Source organism: Pelophylax lessonae, assembly GCF_965119305.1.
Source record: "Pelophylax lessonae genome assembly, chromosome: 5".
Lineage (NCBI taxonomy): Eukaryota > Metazoa > Chordata > Amphibia > Anura > Ranidae > Pelophylax > Pelophylax lessonae.
The window spans coordinates 467060508-467082447 of record NC_138772.1 but is presented as its reverse complement, the minus strand read 5'-3'; the positions used below and the strand labels follow the sequence as shown (position 1 = coordinate 467082447).

General features: G+C 42.9%; 1 protein-coding gene across 1 annotated transcript in view; it reads left to right on the top strand.

Annotated features, from left to right (window-relative positions):
- Positions 1 to 12561, top strand: part of CNGB3 (cyclic nucleotide gated channel subunit beta 3) — a gene marked incomplete at its 5' end in the record, with an annotated part of 244413 nt that extends 231852 nt beyond the window's left edge. Inside the window, one exon of the mRNA XM_082259003.1 lies at positions 12277 to 12561. Coding sequence (XP_082115129.1) covers positions 12277 to 12558 — 282 coding nt within the window. The 3' untranslated portion in view covers positions 12559 to 12561. The remainder of the gene's footprint in view (positions 1 to 12276) is intronic.
- Positions 12562 to 21940: the final 9379 nt, after the last annotated feature.

Here is a 21940-nt window from a genome sequence, read left to right as displayed (position 1 = left end):
CCAAAACAAAAAAAAAAAAAAGTTGTGATTAAGTGTTCTTGCATGGCAAGACCACTTACTGTTATCTCACATATATATTCTTATTATTATAGCCAAATTTACCACCCTGATTCCTCCCAAAGTTTTTACGCTACATAGAAAGACAGTAATATACGTGTGGATTGTTCCAGATTGGTGTGCTATTACTTTGTGGAACGTTTCGCCAAATGGTTCAAGAAATATCAGCGTTTTTAAGGTGAAATTGGTTCCATAGGAATGAATGGCGGAATGTTCAAAACTAGAGTGGGAACTGACAAAAGCTAGAGTGGGAGCTGAAAAATCAGGACATGATTTCCAAACTGTCACCACTCCCTCATTTTCATCCCACTGTGACAGGTGGAGACTCTGTCACGGTGAAAAGCGTCATTTAAAGGACACAGAGTGTGCACATTTGCTCTGTGCAGGACTACAGAGCGTAGCTATGCAGTGGAGAAAACTGCTGTTGCAGCTTTCTCCAGGTTTTGATTTACCTGAAAGGGGCTCTGTAGTTTGGAGATTTCAAAGTGTCTTGGGAGGGATGGAATCTCCAACTCTGTGTCCATATGTTGTTGATGACCAGCAGGGTGTGTGCTCAGAGTCAGGTGCACACAGCCCTTATAATGAAGGTCTAGGAAGACATCAGGGCTCCCAGTTGGAGACTGTTTCAGCCAGCAGACAGGAGGTCTGTTCGTGGGGAGTCAGGAGGACTCCGATACTCTCTGGGAGTCAGGGGCTGCATGTGGCAGCCGGAGCACATGTGCATATGTGTGTCTGAAGAGACAGGAGACGGCCTGAGGACCAAGGCCACAGTGAAGCTGCCAGCTTCAGAAAGTTCATGGTCTGGGGACCAGTAAAAAGAGCAGGGCTACCGCTATTGGAAAACTGCACGAGAGTGAGAGAGCCAGGTGGGCTAGTATTTTTTTTGTATTTACTGGCGAAGAACCCCTGCGTGGGAAACTATTTTATGGACTTTCCTTATTGCCTTTAATAAAAATGGGCTGCCATGCCCTTAAAATGTATACCGGACTGCAGTGGATCACTGGAGAAATGCATCTATCACTGAGCTGATTGTCCCCCATATTACACCACCTACACAAATCTTATATCAAAACGTTCAGCTATCCCTGCTACCACTAAAAATGTCCACGGCTAAGTCATGGTCCTGATAGTTTTCACAATATGACCATTTGTTTGCAACTCACGCCACCCATTGACATTCATTGAAACTCCACCTCAAATTTGAAGGGCAATTTCTAAACTGTGACTGTGCCTTCATTTTTAATATTTCAGAGACATACTATGCATCGAAATGTAGGTCTGCGTCTTGTTATTCTCACAATCTAAAGCTCTTTGCTGTAGGATTTATAGTTTTTAAAACTACGACCGTTTGAAGATGGTAACCGCCAGACTTGTATATAAAGTACTCGAAATTTCTACTTGAGTAAAAGTACAAGTGCTCGATCAAAAAGTGTCTTGAGTAGAAGTGGAAGTGCTCACAGAAAAAGTTACTTAAGTAGAAGTACTAAAGTATTCAACATTTTTTTTACTTAAGTATTACAAGTAGTTTTTTCTAAAAATTTGCTACTTAAGTACTAAAAGTAAAAAGTACCAGTAGTTTTGAAAAAAAATTCTACTCAAGTACTGAAAGTAGAAATACAAGTACTTTGTTATGTAGTTATTAAAGAAAGAAGTCAAAAGTTTGAACATCATATTGTTTTTTATTATTTCAAATGATTCATTCATTTGATTAACCTGTGTTTGTTAGTAGTTTCTTGATGCACTTTAAGCGCTGTAGCACCATTTATTTGTTTGTTTCATATTTTCTTTTTATTGGAAAGATTTGGTATAGCAGCTTTTATTATACACAGCCTTTATTTTCGTATGCGCTGATTTACAAATGACATTATACACATTTTTTTGAGCTTTATGCAACCTGCCATCTACTGTTCTGGCAGTGGTAATTTTTTTAAAAGTAACGAGTAACTATGCAGCACAAAAAAAAAATATCGGAGTAGAAGTATCGAAATCATCGAAAAAATGTAGTGAAGTAAAAGTAGAAGTAGGAGAAAAAAATTCTACTCCAGGAAAGTACAGATACGCATTTCGGTACTTAAATACAGTACTTAAGTAGTTCTACTTCGTTACTATACATCTCTGGTAACCGCCAGTGAAGTGAGCAAGTTGGAGCAGTTTGTTTTTAACTGCTCTTCTCTGCCCTATTTGAAATCTAATTTTGAATTTGTGACAGTTTGTTTCCAACTGTCAAAATTTCAACTGCCGCCACTACCACACACATTACACTCACACACCACACTATACACACTACACATGACACACACACACACACACACCACTCCCACACATACCACACAAACTGCTGCCACTCCCACACACACGGCAAGAACACTTCACACAATTTCCCCAGAAATTGTGCGTTTTCTAGTTTAATTTGTTAGTCAAATCCATCTAAATCTTCTAATCCAACACCCCAAGACAGGAAATGTGTTACTGGTCAGATCACCATGTTAAAAATAAAGGAAAAAAAAAAAGAAAATAAATGCAGCTACCATATGTAACGATTGGTTATCTGCAATATATCCATGTAGCACCCTCTAGTGTGCTACTAGTGTCAGAGTAGGTAAAATATATTCTGTCTCATGTCTAAACCCTGTGAGTCTTTGAATCTGTGTCAGGGGTATTAGAGTTCAGGGCAGCGTGACTCATACAGGCAGTTCTCTGGTGCCTCCCCCTGGCTCTGGAATGTTGGAGAATGTTCTGGAAGCTGGAGGGTGGAGGCTAGGAGGGTTGTTCTGCATATTTAGGGGAGCTTAGCCAAACGCCAGGTAGTGGGCCTGTTAGGGGACTAAGTGAGCCCTTAAATATTAATGAGTGATGCTGGCAGGGGAGTCAGGTGGAAGATGGAGATGCAGTGCTGAGGAGGCTTTTGGTGGCCCACGGCAGAGGAACCCCCTAGTCTGAGGGGGGGGGTTGCTCTGCCTTGGGCCAGAGCCTGGGTGCTGGCCTGGGAGGATCCTGACAACAGGAGAAGTGTGAATACTACAGCACAGTACAGGAACTTACAAGTGGGAGAGACTGCCACATGTAACAGGGCTCTCTTGAAGACAGTGGTGTGCATTAGTCTTCTTTAAAACTTGCCCTGGGAGATCTCCAGTAAGTTATTTGGGTAGACTGGTGAAGAGAGTCAGTCAGGTAAACTGGTAAAGAAGCAGCCAAGTGGGCTGATGAAGAGGCAGCAAGGTAGGCTAGCATTTCCTGCAGTGGTAGAGCTGGGACAGAAGTGTCTACAAGGAAGTGGAGGTACTCCAGGATGCAGTTCACACCACATTGTGAATCGATTAGTGTTGTACATAGGGCGGAAGTTGTCCCTGGTTTTGTCACTATCAAGTTGGTCCTCCCATAATTCCTATCCCCATCCAAATTATTATGCCCCCAATAAAACAACAAAACAAAGCTCATGGACTGTTTACTGTGTCTGGATGAAAGTTGAAGATGTTTTGTGCCTGGCTGTGCAGCAGTGGGGAACCCTGACACCCCTACGGGGGTGGTGCTACATACAATTTTTGTATGCTTTAATGAAACTAATCCTTAAAGTGGATCTTCACCCTAATATTCAATTTCCCTCCTCTCCACCCCTTGTTTACATAGGAAGAACACTATTTTTTTTTTTTTTGTTAACAAAATGTAAAAATTAATAAATAAATAAATAAATAAATAAATAGGAACAGCTTGTTCAGGTGTTTCTTGGGGAGAATTTAACAACTTGTCGACCGGGCCATAGTCGATTGGCAGCTACATCGCGGTCAGCTTATTCTGGGAGGGCGTACAATGTCTTCCCAGAATCGCTCTTCCCGCAGAAGTGTCCGTGCTTGTCGGGTTCACCGGACCCGGCGCATCACAGATCATGGTAAAGGGCCAATGACAGCGTAATAGCTAGTCAGGAAATTAGATTTGTAATTTTATGTCCCTAGAGCACCTAACAGAGCTCCCTGCATGTTGGGCCTCTGTATGTGGCCAGGCTGTGTAAAAGTCTCACACATGTGACATCGCCATACTCAGGAGGAGTAGCAGAATGTATTTTGGTTTGTCATTTTGTGTTAGAAATATCTTATAAATGGACAACTTTGTGTATAGGCATACTTGCAACTACACCCCAAAATACATTCTGCTACTCCTCCTGAGTATGGCGATACCACATGTGTGAGACTTTTACACAGCCTGGCCACATACAGAGGCCCAACATGCAAGTAGCACCTCCAGGCATTCTGGGAGCATAACTTACACATATAATTTCCTGACAACCTATTACACTTTTTAAGGCCCTGAAGCACCAGGACAATGGAAATACCCACAAAATTACCCCATTTTGGAAAGCAAACACCCCAACACATAATCTAGGAGGCATAATGAGTCTTTTGAACATGTCATTTTTTTCCACAAGTTTTAGGAAAAAGTGGAAAGAAAATTAAATTTCATCATGCTTCTTACTAAATACCTTGGACTGTCTATTTTACAAAACGGGGTCATTTGGGGGGTATTTCTACTGTCCTGGCATGTTAGTGTCTCAAGAAATGAGATAGGCTGTCAGTACATGAGCTGTGATACATTTTCAATGATTGGCACCATAGATTAATGTAGACTCTATAACCTTTACAAAGACCAAATAATATATGCATATTTTTTTTGTTTTTTTTTACCAAAGATATGTAGCAGTATACATTTTAGTCAAAATTTATGAAGAAAAATTACTAATTTGCAAAATTTTATAACCGAAACAAAGAAAATGCTTTTTTTTTTTTTTTTTTTTTTTTTTTTTTACACAATATCCGGTCTTTTTTTATTTATAGAGAAAAAATTAAAAAAAACCCAGTGATTATTAAATGCCCCCAAAAGAAAGCTCTGTTTGTGTAAAAAAAAAAGTACAAAAATGTCATTTAAAATGTGAGAGCACTGAAAACTGAAAATTGGCCTGGTTAGGAAAGGGGTTTAAGTGCCCAGCAGGGAAGTGGTTAAGGAAATTTATGACAAGCACATGCAGTGCATGGCTGTACAGAATTCACTTGCCCAATGGTCTTTCTCAGGGGTTATGGATAAGCTTTGAGTTTGCTCCTATCATGGATTTAAAGCGGAGTTCCACCCAAAATTGGAACTTCCGCTTTAGGGAGTCCTGACCCCCTGACATGCCACATTTGGCATGTCATTTTTTTGAGGGGGGGGGTGCGGGTACCTAGTTTTGACAGGTACCCGCTCCCACTTCCGCTCGGAGCGCCGCGGCGCCCTGAACGGAAGTTCTCCTCTCCCCCTCCCTCCCTGCAATCTTCTGGGACACGTCAGAGGTCCCAGAAGATTGCCGGCCAATCAAGACGCGCAGCGCGACTCGCGCATGCGCAGTGGGTACCCGGCTGTGAAGCCGCAAACTGTCACAGCCGGGTGCCCACAGCAGTGATGCCGGCGCCGAGGGAGAGGAGCGGCCGCATCGCTGGACCGTTGGACAGGTGAGTGAATGGCTGGAACTCCGCTTTAAGGCAAAACCTGTGAGTTTCAGATTGTCAGTCCGAATGAGCATTTGCTCAGATTCACCCAGAAGAATTTTTTAAACCATAATGCACTGATCTAGGGTTGGCAAAAGGGATCTACCAGGCAAAATGCATTGTAATGACAGCACTGCTGTGCTGACTTCCTAGTCTGAGGAATTATTCCAGAAAGGCTGGAAGGACCTTCTGGACCGGACATTGGTGCACAACCCTGGTCAATAGATAAGCAACTTACACACTTTCTTTTGTGAGTGTTTTAACTACTTCCCGCCCGCCCACCGTCAAATGACAGCGGAGCGGTGCGGCTCTCGTTCTGGGACGCTGTCCTATGACGGCGCACCAGAACAGCATCTCTTGCATATCCGCGGGGGCGTGCAGAGCGCCGATTGTGGCCGCGGTGTGTTGCTAGGACGCAGTGCAACCCCAATCTTGGTAAAGAACCAATGACATGGCTCTTTACCCATGTGACCAGCTGTGTCCAATCACAGCGTCACATGTAAATGAGGAAGTGCCGTTTATTGGCTCTCCTCACCTCACACTGTCAGAGTGTGTGGCGAGGAGAGCCGATCAGCGGCTCCTTCTTAAAGGGAAGCCTAGGACAGGTAATCAGGGCACTGATCTTCAGTACCCTGATTACAGAAAAGTAAAAAACACGTGCCCATAAGTCCCCCATCCATGCCCATCAGTGCCCACCATCAGTGCCTGCCCACCATCAGTGCCCATAGAGCTGCTAGTCAGTGCCCATCAGTGCCTGCTCATCTGTGCTGCCCATCAGTGCCACCGATCAGTGCCACCTTTCAGTGCCCATCTGTGCCACCTTTCAGTGCCCATCAGTGCCGCCTATCAGTGCTCATCAGTGCCGCCTATCAGTGCTCATCAGGGCCGACTATCAGTGCCCATCAGTGTGGCATATTAGTACCTCCTCATCATTGCCACCTCATCAGTGCCTCATCAGTGCCCATAAGTGCCCCTTTATCAGTGCCACCTCATCAGTGCAGTATATCAGTGCCAACAGTGTCGCCTCAACAGCGCATATCAGTGAAGAAGAAAAATTACTTATTTTCAAAATTTACTCACAGAAAATAAGAAAAACTTTATTTTTTTTTTTTTTTTTTAATTTTATGTCTTTTTTCTTTTTTTTTTTTAAGTGGTGATTAAATACCACCAAAAGAAAGCTCTATTTGTGTGAAAAAAATGATAAAAATGTCATATGGGTACAGAGTAGCATGACCTCGCAATTGTCATTCAAAGTGTGACAGCGCTAAAAGCTGAAAATTGGCCTGGACAGGAAGGGGGTGAAAGTGCACTGTATTGAAGTGGTTAAGCTACATTGACGCGGGCAACTAACGTAAATCTGGATTTGCTGAACCCTTGGCGAATCAAACACGGGAAGACTCGCTCTTCACTATCTGTGGATAAGCCTTCTCCTTTTTAAAATACAACATTCTAGTAATTGGGGAAACTCAAGCTTTCTTATTTTTATTAGCAGGTTAGCATGTATAAATGTAAAGAAAACAAATGAGCAACACTAACCTCCTCTTAGACACTGTTTCCCGCAAAATCTCTACTCTGTGATCCAGCAACAATCAATAAAGACATAAATGAGCGAGTTTGGGGAGGAGGAACTTGACTGGTCTGAGTCCTGACCTCAACCAAGAGAACAACTTTGGGATGAATTAGAGCAGAGACTGTGAGTCAGGCCTTCTTGTCTATCAGTGCCTGACCTCACAAATGTGCTTCTGGAAAAATGGTCAAACATTGCCATAGACACACTCCTAAACCTTGTGGACAGCCTGGGATGCCATTAAAGTTCATGTACATGTAAAGGCAGGCATCCCAATACTTATGGTAGTATAGTGTATGTATGTAGTTCATATTCTAGGAGGAATGGGGGGGAGAGGGCTACTAGGTTAAACTGTTATTTGGTCTTAACAGTAGCTATCTGACCAAAGGTACTGTAGGTTACTTTTTATACAATGTTCTAAGACAATTGTTTGTTACCCCTCAACCACGGTAGGTTGTACTACATTTGAAGTAAGCTTGCCCTTCCAAACCAAAGCTGCTTTGGAGAAAAAATGTACCTAAAAAAGTTTTTGCAAAGTTTACATGCATCAGATTTTTTTTATCAGCTTGGATCACTCTACCAGCAAGGAACCGACCCATGAAAAGCACATTTTGTTCAAATAAAATGTTCTTGAAAAATACAATTTGCCTGTCTGCATTTTTGGTTACTGCAAATTCTGTATACAGATTTCTCTGTGCTAAAATGTATCCGACATAAGTCTCTGCCTTCTTGCAATTCAATTTATGACAGATTTCAGTATAATGGCTCTGATTTATTTGTGCTAGAAACCAGATTGTGACTTTGATGTAACAGAAATAGAAGGTGTTCGTTTCACTGGCTTATTACTCCGGCATTGACTGGTACAATTACCACCTCTGCCCTGATCGACTGTGCCCAGACTGCTGCTTACAGCTAGTAAATATGACCCATTTCTTGTGATGTGTGACTGTGGTATAACACATAGATCTATAGCAGTGACAACACACATTATTTGTTACCCATTTAAATACAAATAAATGCATTTTCTCTGGTTCTGTACAGGAAAAACAAGGATTGAACAGTTCAGAAAAAAATACAAATGCAAGTGAGAAGCCTGCAGATCAAGGAGAACAGGACAAGAAGAATGAGGAAAAAGTTCCTTCCAAGCAAGCAACGGATGTCCAGCAAGATAAGGGAAAGACAGATCACACGGGCAGTACAAAGATGGATACCCAAGAGGACAGCAAAGACAAGTCCTACATTATAAAAATGTCACCTTCAACCAAGGCTGGAGAAGGAGAACTGCTTACTGTGGAAATTAGAGACTCTGTGAAGAAAAAGTAAATTAGGAGACTCTGAATGATACCCCATGTAGATGAAATGATGATATGATCAAATACTTTTATTTAAAGTGTTACTAAACCCAGGACCCTGCATTCACTATATCTGGTCTCCCACAGTACACAGAATGGAGATGGGACCTGGCATGTTGGGGGTCCTTGTCCCAACCCACCTGCCCAATCCCGCCAGGAAGCCAACATTGCACACCGCTAATCACAGGCACAGGTGAGACATTTCCCGGTCTGTGCAGCACTACCTGTGATTAGCTGTGTGCAGTATTGGCTTCCTGGCAGAATTGTGCAGGTGGGTTGGGACTAGGATATCAAACACGCCAGAGCCCATCTCTAACACAGAGCATGGAAATGCAATTATTTTAGTAAATATAAACTGCTAAATACCTTTTCTCATCAGCAGTATATAGGAGTCTTGTGACTTCTATTAGTGACTGGCAGGGCTCTGAAAAACTGGTAGGAGGAGTTTGCATTCTCCTCTGACTGTCCTGTGAGGCAGCAGGACCCCTGTCCCTTTGTCTGGACAGTTCTGATTGGCCCTGTGCTGATCACATGCACCCGCCCAAGAAAAAAAAAAAAACTCTCAAGCAATACACACCAAACTGAGCATGTGCAGCTTGCCCCAAGGCTCTCTTCTATTAGGAGATGGTTTGGGGACATTGAAAGAAGGGGAGGATCAGAGAAGACAGGATCAAACTGCATTTTTACAAAAAGTGGAGGATTAACGCCTTAGGTTCTAGAGTTAGTATAACAAGCCTGCTTTACTGCATATACAGATTGATTTTACTGTTGTGGGTTTAGTAACACTTTAATGTTTTTTAATTTACCTATAAATGTATCTGATCTCCTCTTGAATCCACTCTTAAAGCTTCACATTATTAAAGCATTAGTTCACCTTTAGAGAAAAAAATAATAAATGCACATATTTTTCAGGTAAAAAATGTGCATTTATTATTTTTTCCCCTATGAGCCTGGAAAGCATTGCAACCGCTATCAGTGAATCACAGGTGCAATGTCAGGCTCCTCAAGACAAGTCCTCCAGCTTTCTGCCTGTACCGCTATAAAAGATTTCTGTTAGATAGCTGGAGGACTTGTGAATGGACTACGAGTATGCTGATCAGCACACTTGCAGTCTATTGATACTACAAGTCTGTTTGCAACAGTGGTAGATGGGACTTGTAGTTTATTTATGCACAGATTGCTGTGAATGAATGATGCTGCTGTGCAAGTGGAGCCCCGCATGGCCACGTCAATTTCAAATGTGACAGCAGCTTTGGAGCAACCCCCTGCTGTCACAGGTAAGGAGAAAATTTAGGGGGTGAGGCTGCACATGTTACACCCCCTAAATATATATATATATATATATATTTTTTTTTTTTTTTCTTTTCCTAAATATAGGTATAGCATGTTCAAAAGGTAAACTATCCTTTGAAGTGGAATTAAAGTGGTTGAAAAGTCAGAAGGTTTTTTATCCTAATGCAATCTATGCATTAAGATATTAAGATAAATAGCCTTCTGTGTGCAGCAGCCCCCCCATCCTAATTGGGGGGGGACCCTTCCTCCTGATTGGCTGTCAATTAAAGTCAGTTAGACAATGAGGAGGGGACGGGGCCGAACCATGACTCCATGTCTGAATAAAACCATAGAGCTGTGGCTCGGCTCAGGTGCCCCCATAGCAAGCAGCTTGCTGTGGGGGGGCACTCTACAGGAGGAAGGGGCCAGGAGCGCAGACAAGGGACCTGAAAAAAGGAGGATCTGGGCTACTCTGTGCAAAACAAATACACAGAGCAGTTAAGTATAACATGTTTGTTATTTTTAAAGAAAAAAAGAGACTTTAGTATCACTTAAAACTTCACTTATGAATTTATTCCTACAAAGTAAACCTATAATAAGGCTTGCCTGTAGGTACAGTGAATATCTCCTAAACTTACACTGCGCATGCACTCTGAAGGGACAGCATACCGTGCCGTACCTTCAGAGCTCTGTGATCTCATCGCTTTCCCAGCCCCAGCTAGAGCCTGCAAACCCGGAAGGAAGAATGGGTGAAGATGGCAGTGATTGGGAGTCAAGACAGTGCTGCGCTGGAGGGCTCCATGTACAGGTAAGTCTGTCATAATGTGCTAGTATGTGGTGCATACTAGTAAATTATGACTTACACTAGCAGGGGGGGGGGGCATTGTTTTTTATCTTTCTGGTGGTTTACTACCAAAGAAAAGTGGGCAAATATTGTAAAGTCTAGATGTGCAAAGTTAGTAGAGACATATCCCAACAGACTAAAGACTGTAATTAAAGCAAGAGGTGGTTCTACAAAATACTGACACAAAGAGGTGATACGTTTTCCAACTCAGTGATTCTGTCTTTGAATTTTTTATTTTGTTCTGACATGTTGATGTTTTATCTTTTACTTGGATGTTATAAGTTGAGTAAATACAGCTGGATAAAACAAAAACTGTGCCTGTCTTCATTTTAGGCTGTAAAGCAACAAAATGTGATAAAGGGGGTGATTCTTTTCTATACTCACTGTACTGTACAGTGCCTTTAAGAAGTATTCATACCTCTTGAAATTTTCTACAATTTGTTATGTTACAACCAAAAACGTAAATGTATTTTATTGGGATTTTATTTGATAGACCAACACAAAGTGACACATAATTGTGAAGTGGAAGGAAAATGCTAAATGTTTTTCAAAAGTTTTCACAATTAAATATGTGAAAAGTGTGGCATGCATTTGTATTCAGCCATTTTACTTTGATACCCCTAACTAAAATCTAGGGCAACCAATCGACTTAAGAATTCACCTAATTTGTAAATAGAGTCCATATGCGTGTCATTTAATTTCAGTACAAATACAGCTGTTTTGTTTAGCCCTCAGAGGTTTGTTAGAGAACCTTAGTTAACAAGCAGCATCATGAGGGCCAAGGACCACACCAGACAGGTAAGGGAAAAAGTTGTGGAGAAGTTTAAAGCAGGCCTAGGTTAAAAAAATAAATATCCTAAGCTTTGAACATTTTACAGAGCACTGTTCAATCCATCATCCGAAAGTGGAAAGAGTATGGCACAACTGCAAACCTACCAAGACATGGCCGTCCACTTAAACGGACAGGTCGGGCAAGGAGAGCATTAATCAGAGAAAAAGCCAAGAGGCCCATGGTAACTCTGGAGGAACTGCAGAGATCCACAGATCAGGTGGGAAACTCTGTCCACAGGACAACTATCAGTTGTGCACTTCACAAATCTGGCCTTTATGGAAGAGTGGCAAAAAGAAAACCATTGTTGAAAGAAAGCCAAAAGAAGTCCTGTTTGCAGTTTGTGAGAAGCCATGTGGGGGTCACAATAAACATGTGGAAGAAGGTGCTCTGGTCAAATGAGACCAACATTTAACTTTTTGGCCTAAAACCAAACGCTATGAAGATGGCCTAGGCTATAAGAAGATTGCCAAGACCCTGAAACTGTGCTGCAGCGTCTCTTGCATATCCGCGGGACATAAGTCTCTGCCTTCTTGCAATTCAATTTATGACAGATTTCAGTATAATGGCTCTGATTTATTTGTGCTAGAAACCAGATTGTGACTTTGATGTAACAGAAATAGAAGGTGTTCGTTTCACTGGCTTATTACTCCGGCATTGACTGGTACAATTACCACCTCTGCCCTGATCGACTGTGCCCAGACTGCTGCTTACAGCTAGTAAATATGACCCATTTCTTGTGATGTGTGACTGTGGTATAACACATAGATCTATAGCAGTGACAACACACATTATTTGTTACCCATTTAAATACAAATAAATGCATTTTCTCTGGTTCTGTACAGGAAAAACAAGGATTGAACAGTTCAGAAAAAAATACAAATGCAAGTGAGAAGCCTGCAGATCAAGGAGAACAGGACAAGAAGAATGAGGAAAAAGTTCCTTCCAAGCAAGCAACGGATGTCCAGCAAGATAAGGGAAAGACAGATCACACGGGCAGTACAAAGATGGATACCCAAGAGGACAGCAAAGACAAGTCCTACATTATAAAAATGTCACCTTCAACCAAGGCTGGAGAAGGAGAACTGCTTACTGTGGAAATTAGAGACTCTGTGAAGAAAAAGTAAATTAGGAGACTCTGAATGATACCCCATGTAGATGAAATGATGATATGATCAAATACTTTTATTTAAAGTGTTACTAAACCCAGGACCCTGCATTCACTATATCTGGTCTCCCACAGTACACAGAATGGAGATGGGACCTGGCATGTTGGGGGTCCTTGTCCCAACCCACCTGCCCAATCCCGCCAGGAAGCCAACATTGCACACCGCTAATCACAGGCACAGGTGAGACATTTCCCGGTCTGTGCAGCACTACCTGTGATTAGCTGTGTGCAGTATTGGCTTCCTGGCAGAATTGTGCAGGTGGGTTGGGACTAGGATATCAAACACGCCAGAGCCCATCTCTAACACAGAGCATGGAAATGCAATTATTTTAGTAAATATAAACTGCTAAATACCTTTTCTCATCAGCAGTATATAGGAGTCTTGTGACTTCTATTAGTGACTGGCAGGGCTCTGAAAAACTGGTAGGAGGAGTTTGCATTCTCCTCTGACTGTCCTGTGAGGCAGCAGGACCCCTGTCCCTTTGTCTGGACAGTTCTGATTGGCCCTGTGCTGATCACATGCACCCGCCCAAGAAAAAAAAAAAAAACTCTCAAGCAATACACACCAAACTGAGCATGTGCAGCTTGCCCCAAGGCTCTCTTCTATTAGGAGATGGTTTGGGGACATTGAAAGAAGGGGAGGATCAGAGAAGACAGGATCAAACTGCATTTTTACAAAAAGTGGAGGATTAACGCCTTAGGTTCTAGAGTTAGTATAACAAGCCTGCTTTACTGCATATACAGATTGATTTTACTGTTGTGGGTTTAGTAACACTTTAATGTTTTTTAATTTACCTATAAATGTATCTGATCTCCTCTTGAATCCACTCTTAAAGCTTCACATTATTAAAGCATTAGTTCACCTTTAGAGAAAAAAATAATAAATGCACATATTTTTCAGGTAAAAAATGTGCATTTATTATTTTTTCCCCTATGAGCCTGGAAAGCATTGCAACCGCTATCAGTGAATCACAGGTGCAATGTCAGGCTCCTCAAGACAAGTCCTCCAGCTTTCTGCCTGTACCGCTATAAAAGATTTCTGTTAGATAGCTGGAGGACTTGTGAATGGACTACGAGTATGCTGATCAGCACACTTGCAGTCTATTGATACTACAAGTCTGTTTGCAACAGTGGTAGATGGGACTTGTAGTTTATTTATGCACAGATTGCTGTGAATGAATGATGCTGCTGTGCAAGTGGAGCCCCGCATGGCCACGTCAATTTCAAATGTGACAGCAGCTTTGGAGCAACCCCCTGCTGTCACAGGTAAGGAGAAAATTTAGGGGGTGAGGCTGCACATGTTACACCCCCTAAATATATATATATATATATATATTTTTTTTTTTTTTTCTTTTCCTAAATATAGGTATAGCATGTTCAAAAGGTAAACTATCCTTTGAAGTGGAATTAAAGTGGTTGAAAAGTCAGAAGGTTTTTTATCCTAATGCAATCTATGCATTAAGATATTAAGATAAATAGCCTTCTGTGTGCAGCAGCCCCCCCATCCTAATTGGGGGGGGACCCTTCCTCCTGATTGGCTGTCAATTAAAGTCAGTTAGACAATGAGGAGGGGACGGGGCCGAACCATGACTCCATGTCTGAATAAAACCATAGAGCTGTGGCTCGGCTCAGGTGCCCCCATAGCAAGCAGCTTGCTGTGGGGGGGCACTCTACAGGAGGAAGGGGCCAGGAGCGCAGACAAGGGACCTGAAAAAAGGAGGATCTGGGCTACTCTGTGCAAAACAAATACACAGAGCAGTTAAGTATAACATGTTTGTTATTTTTAAAGAAAAAAAGAGACTTTAGTATCACTTAAAACTTCACTTATGAATTTATTCCTACAAAGTAAACCTATAATAAGGCTTGCCTGTAGGTACAGTGAATATCTCCTAAACTTACACTGCGCATGCACTCTGAAGGGACAGCATACCGTGCCGTACCTTCAGAGCTCTGTGATCTCATCGCTTTCCCAGCCCCAGCTAGAGCCTGCAAACCCGGAAGGAAGAATGGGTGAAGATGGCAGTGATTGGGAGTCAAGACAGTGCTGCGCTGGAGGGCTCCATGTACAGGTAAGTCTGTCATAATGTGCTAGTATGTGGTGCATACTAGTAAATTATGACTTACACTAGCAGGGGGGGGGGGCATTGTTTTTTATCTTTCTGGTGGTTTACTACCAAAGAAAAGTGGGCAAATATTGTAAAGTCTAGATGTGCAAAGTTAGTAGAGACATATCCCAACAGACTAAAGACTGTAATTAAAGCAAGAGGTGGTTCTACAAAATACTGACACAAAGAGGTGATACGTTTTCCAACTCAGTGATTCTGTCTTTGAATTTTTTATTTTGTTCTGACATGTTGATGTTTTATCTTTTACTTGGATGTTATAAGTTGAGTAAATACAGCTGGATAAAACAAAAACTGTGCCTGTCTTCATTTTAGGCTGTAAAGCAACAAAATGTGATAAAGGGGGTGATTCTTTTCTATACTCACTGTACTGTACAGTGCCTTTAAGAAGTATTCATACCTCTTGAAATTTTCTACAATTTGTTATGTTACAACCAAAAACGTAAATGTATTTTATTGGGATTTTATTTGATAGACCAACACAAAGTGACACATAATTGTGAAGTGGAAGGAAAATGCTAAATGTTTTTCAAAAGTTTTCACAATTAAATATGTGAAAAGTGTGGCATGCATTTGTATTCAGCCATTTTACTTTGATACCCCTAACTAAAATCTAGGGCAACCAATCGACTTAAGAATTCACCTAATTTGTAAATAGAGTCCATATGCGTGTCATTTAATTTCAGTACAAATACAGCTGTTTTGTTTAGCCCTCAGAGGTTTGTTAGAGAACCTTAGTTAACAAGCAGCATCATGAGGGCCAAGGACCACACCAGACAGGTAAGGGAAAAAGTTGTGGAGAAGTTTAAAGCAGGCCTAGGTTAAAAAAATAAATATCCTAAGCTTTGAACATTTTACAGAGCACTGTTCAATCCATCATCCGAAAGTGGAAAGAGTATGGCACAACTGCAAACCTACCAAGACATGGCCGTCCACTTAAACGGACAGGTCGGGCAAGGAGAGCATTAATCAGAGAAAAAGCCAAGAGGCCCATGGTAACTCTGGAGGAACTGCAGAGATCCACAGATCAGGTGGGAAACTCTGTCCACAGGACAACTATCAGTTGTGCACTTCACAAATCTGGCCTTTATGGAAGAGTGGCAAAAAGAAAACCATTGTTGAAAGAAAGCCAAAAGAAGTCCTGTTTGCAGTTTGTGAGAAGCCATGTGGGGGTCACAATAAACATGTGGAAGAAGGTGCTCTGGTCAAATGAGACCAACATTTAACTTTTTGGCCTAAAACCAAACGCTATGAAGATGGCCTAGGCTATAAGAAGATTGCCAAGACCCTGAAACTGTGCTGCAGCGCAGTGGCCAAGACTATACAGCGGTTTAACAGGACAGGTTCCATGTTGACACCTGAATTGTGGGATATGTTGTTTCTTCACAGGAATTGTCTGTTCTCACACTACAGACAGAAATCATGCCTTAACCTGCCTAGTGTCATGTGGTATGCCTCATGTTTGAAGACAAAATGAAACTTCTGATACCAGAATGTGAAGATTTACTTAATTATTATGGGCTGTGTGTACAGAGCAACAAATGACAAGATGATACTACATGATTAATCACATTATGCGGGTGAAAAACACAGGGTGCAAGTAGGAAGATTTAAAAAGAAACATTGTACCTTTTCCCATACACAATAAAGAGATAGTGGCTCCCATTAGGCTATCCCCATTCAGATATATTAATCAATCCACACTCCCCTGCCTTTTCGCCACCAGAGGAGATTTACCTGGATGATGGTCACTGCAGCCCAGCTTCACTTAACAGTGATCCAGTGGTGACTGGCTTCTCAGGGCCGAGTGGTGTCAATGGTGGATCGATGAGTATACTTTCCTAAATCTGCAAAATGACTGTGGGACAGCATGTGGCTTAGTGGTTAGCACTTATGCTTTGCAGCACTGGGGTCCCCTGTTTGTATTCTTGTTAGAACACTGTGACGAACGCCCATTTGCTGGGATGTTCGTTACGGGTTACTGGAGGAGTGTGGAGAGCAGCTTCCTGCCCGTGGACTACAGCCCTGGCTTGTAGGGGAGCACGGCTCAGGTTGGGGGTGTATGCTGGGGGACCCTTGGAGTATTGTTACTTTGAATTCAAGTCCCTGTCACCCCAAGCGACACAGACTTTGGGCCTAAGCTGCATATTACAACAAAGGACTTCACACCATGAGAGACAAAACAGATGCTAATGACATAAGACTGAGCTATGGTATACTGGGGGGGATGTGAATTGACACTTAAGTCATAATAAGGCGTGTTGAAAATGGAGACAGGCAGTCTCAGAGCCTATGTCTTCTGCTTTCATCTGTTTAGAGGTGGAGTGTGTTCACACTTCTAGGACTGCGTATTAGGCTATGTTTTGGGCTTTGAATATTGGGAGTGAACCCAAAAAAGGAGGGGAGGGGATACGCTCCAGGTGTCAGAGCCTATCAACCCAGAGTAAAGTAGGAAGTAATTCCTCCAGGAGGGAGAAAGAGAAGAAAAAAGGAAGGAATGGGAAGAAGCAGAGGGCTGGTGGGATTTTTAAATGGTACCGTACCACTGTTTTATAGACACATTACCATAAGATAAAAAATATCAGATTTATTAATACAAAAAATTAAAAACAGCATCCACATAACAAAAAAGATATTTGGATAAATACAGAAGCATAGTGGATTCCTCAATACTGTATACATCCGATATTAAGAACCGGATATTCACCCGACATGTTTCGCAGTTACATCAAACCGCTTCTTCAGGGGTATATATTGTGACAGTATTGTCCTGAGTTTCCTATACAACAGAAGGTAAAGTAAATTATCAGTATTAGGATAATACATCTGCATAGGGATCTGATGTCTCAATGACCTAAAGCAAACCCACACCAAATCACCCAGATGGGCAAGAGAAGCAGGTGCCCAGAATACGCCTCACCGACGGGTGTGGAAGTAGAAACACAAAACAGCAGATTTAGGTGTGGATAAATAGATAGATCCAGCTTTTCATGCAAACATTGCGCTCAAAGCAGCCAAGACGCTGAGCCACCAAAGGAAGAATAGTTACCATATATATATATATATATATATATATGTATATAGACAAGCTCAGTAGGAATTTCTTAACAGAAGCAGGAAGGGGAGAAGGAACCCATACCTAACGCTGCAACAGAGCCTCGGAATAAGGGTTAGTATAGATGGTATGCTTTTTAAAATCACTCCTTTATTGTGCATTTGTTTTGTATAACACCTCCATTGGTAGCCACTGTCTGTATGGATACAAAAATAACTAGGTCTGTTTCTAAAAGGGAGGGAAGGGCCATTCCACAGACATCTCAGCGATATATCTTAGTATCACATACCAATTCAAAAGGAGAACTTTCAGAAATGGTTGTTTGTAATATTTCCCATTGGGGTTGTTAATACCGCGATGATGGTAATCAATATGCAAGAGGGGAAAGGGGGGAACAAGCCCCTAATGGTAACCCACAATCGAGGATAGCACTAATCGGGAGATCTGAAAAAAGTAATAAGGCGTCAATGAAGTAAAGACAGTAAAATAAAATATCAGACTCGTGCTGAATTAGGATGTGTCGCCATGTAACATGCCCCGCTCTGCGTCCGCGTAGAGGAAGCTCCTGCAGCCTGTAGATACTCAAATACACTGCCATTTTATGTGCCTCTGCAACCCGGCGTGTGACGTCTACCGGAACCGGAAATGACACGCATGCTGGGTCAGGTCCCCAACTGCGCATGCTCCGAATCTGGAGCACGCGCTGCGCTACACTAAGATACAGCCGTAAAGAATGGCTGCGTGGAGCCACACTGTCGGTGAGAGGGAGGAAAACCTCCCTATTGATCAGCCAGCAGGTCCAGGGACCACAGACCCATCTAAGGCACTGATGGCTCCCGCCCTCTAGTGGCCAAATAGGGAATCGGTGCAGGGAAGGCACACATCCAGACACCATAGTGAATGATCCCACATGCAGATGTTTCCCACATCAAAGTAGTACACTTATAATGATATGTAAACAATTTTTTAAAGTTATAACACCTTTATAGTAATAAAACAGAACATAAATATCAGGCAATAAGTATCATTTATTGCGATCATGCGAACACATGATTGCTTTGCTCATAACACTTTATCCAGCGCATAGTTATACAGAAAAAAATCCTCAAACCATGCGCATAATTTTATAAATGTGCCATACTGGTATAGGTACAAATGCATTTAGAGAAAACTTATCAAAGGAACAAAGAAATAAACCAAAAGAAATCAGAAAAAACATTTTTTACATATTAAACTTGATCTGTAAGGCTGCCTGCCAAGTATCCACCGATAAAGAGAAATGCATGCAGTCACTCCGCCTCATCCCAAATACCTGGACCAATAAGAACCATGTCATCCGGGATTAATAGAAAAGTCATTTCGACAGTTGTAGATGTCTACAAATAGTATGAATAACTCGATTATCCTAGTTTCGGAGAAGAACATCTAGAATCAGGTATATATACAGATATAGGCAAGACCTTAGCCCAAAAAAGGCTTATAAGTCAAAACTTCATTAATCCCAGTGGGTTTTGTAGCTTCCAGGAGTTCGATCCAGTAAGTCTCCTTTTGGAGTATGCATTTGTCCCAGTCCCCCCGACGGGGGTCTGGGGGTACCACCTCCAAAACAAAAAAGGAGGCCACTGTGTTATCATACCTGTGGTGCAGTCCTATGTGTTGAGTGACACTGGTTTGAATAGTTCCCCCTTCGGAATAATAGGTGTGATCCCCTATCCGTTGATTTAAACTCCGTTTAGTTTTGCCGACATAAAACGCCCCGCACTTGCATGTCATGAGATAAACTAGGCCTTGGGTATTGCAGTCAGCAAATTGTTTAGATTTGTGCCACTTGCCATTGGGTAGATGGATACCTGCTCCAGTCTGAACCCAGGGGCATTTATTGCATGAGCCACAGGGGTATGTACCCTTCCTCTGAGTTTTTTGGCCCTCCTTTGTAGTGTAATGACTTTTAGTGAGGCGATCTCTCAAAGAGGTAGCCTTTCTAAAGACTAGATTTGGTTGTGGGTTTAGGTATTTGGTCAGAGTGTGATCCTGGGTCAGGATAGGCCAGTGTCTCTTAACCACTTACCGCCCGCCCGCCGTCATATGACGGCGGGATGGTGCGGCTATTATCCTGGGCGGACGTCATATGACGTCCGCAGGAAATGCAGGGCAGGCGCGCGATCGCGGGCGCGCCGCCGTGCACTGCCGGTGTCGGCGTGTCCCCGGGACACAGCCGGTCACCGGCAGGGGGGAAACAGCCAATAGGCATGGCTGTTTCCCACGTGATCGGCTATGTTGCAATGACATAGCCGATCACAACAGTAGATGCCGGCAGAAGACCGCGCATGCGCGATCGGGAGCGCGCAGCGCGGTCATGTCGGTGGCACTGTGTTCCTTAGGAACACAGCTGTCACCGGCAGTAGTAAACAGTCACTGACAGTGACTGTTTACTATGTGATCGGCTGTGAATCCATTCACAGCCGATCACAAAATGTAAACAAAGAGCAGTAACTCACTGTTACTAGCTCTTCTCTCCTCATACAGTTTCCAGTGTGAGGAGACCAGAGCTAGAAATAGTGAGTTACTGCTCTGTACACCTGTAAAAGTAAAAATCACACTAAAATCACACAAATAAAGGTCTCCACACAGTCCTCAGCCCCCCCCCCCCCCCAATGTCACCTGTCACCCAACAGTCACCTCATCAGTGCCCAGAAATTGACACCCATAACGTTCACATGTGAGCGCAGCGATCGCGGGCAGAATCACCACGATTCTGCCCGCGATCCGGAAATCATTGCAAATTGCGGGACGCCTGTGCGTTGCCCGTTTTTTGCAATAGCACCCCAAACGCTGTGCGATGTTGCCGCCATTTCCGCCTGCCGAATCGCGCAAACATCGCATGACGCCCAAAAAAGGTACAAGAGTTTCTTTGGGGCGTCATGCGTTGTTTGCGTGATGTTACCTCAATTCGGCAGGCGGAAATCGCAGCAACATCGCACAGCATTTGGGGTGCTATTGCAAATCACGGGCAACGCACAGGCGTCCCGCCATTTGCAATGATTTCTGGATCACGGGCAGAATCGCAGTGATTCTGCCCGCGATCGCTACGCTCACATGTGAACGTAGCCTAAAGTTCACCGGTCACCAGAGACTGCCATCAGTACCGCCGTGCACCATCGCCCATCACCTGTCACCCATCAGTGACCATCGCCCGTCACCTGTCACCCCATCAATCATCGTCACCTGTCACCCCATCAGTCATCGTCATATGTCACCCTATCAATCATCGTCACTTGACACCCCGTCAGTGATTGTCATCTGTCACCCCATCAATCATCGTCACTTGTCACCTCATCAATCATCGTCACCTGTCACCTCGTCAATCATCATCACCTGTCACCCCATCAGTCACCGTCACCTGTCACCCCATCAGTCATCGTCACCTGTCACCCCATCAGTCATTGTCACCTGTCACCCCATCAGTCATCGTCACCTGTCACCCCATCAGTCATCGTCACCTGTTTGCCATATACATGCAATCACTTACTGACCGCCTAACGACTATATGCGTCGGCCAATAAAAGCTAAATACTGGGGTTATGGCAGAAGATAGCCCCCATAACCCCGGTATTTTTTGAAACGGCGGGCGGTCGGCTTTCAGATAAGGGTGGTTCCAGTGGCGGATTCACCGCGGAATTACCCTTACGGTGCAGGGGAAGAGGTGCCCCCTCCCTCCCAGACGTTTTCCCAGCTTACCGGACCCGCCGGCAGCGGGGAAAACTATCCGGTCCCGGATCCTCAGAGACAGGAAGTCGAGTGAGGGCAAGATGGCCCTCACTCAACTCTATGGTCTTGGAGGACCGGAGCTACGTCAAAAGACGTTGCCTAGCAACCGGTTTAAAGGGCCGCTTTTTTTTTTTTTTCTTTTTTTTTTTCCTCTTTCAACAATTTTTTTTTTTTTCTTTTTTAGTGTAGTTGTGAGGTGTGAGGTCTTTTTGACCCCAGATCTTACAATAAAGAGGACCTGTCGTGCCTATTTCTATTACAAGGGATGTTTACATTCCTTGTAATAGGAATAAAAATGATCAAAACATTTTTTTTTTTAAACTGTGTAAAAATAAAAAAATAATAAATAAAATAAATAGGAAAAAAAAAATTAAAGCGCCCTGTCCCGGTTAGCT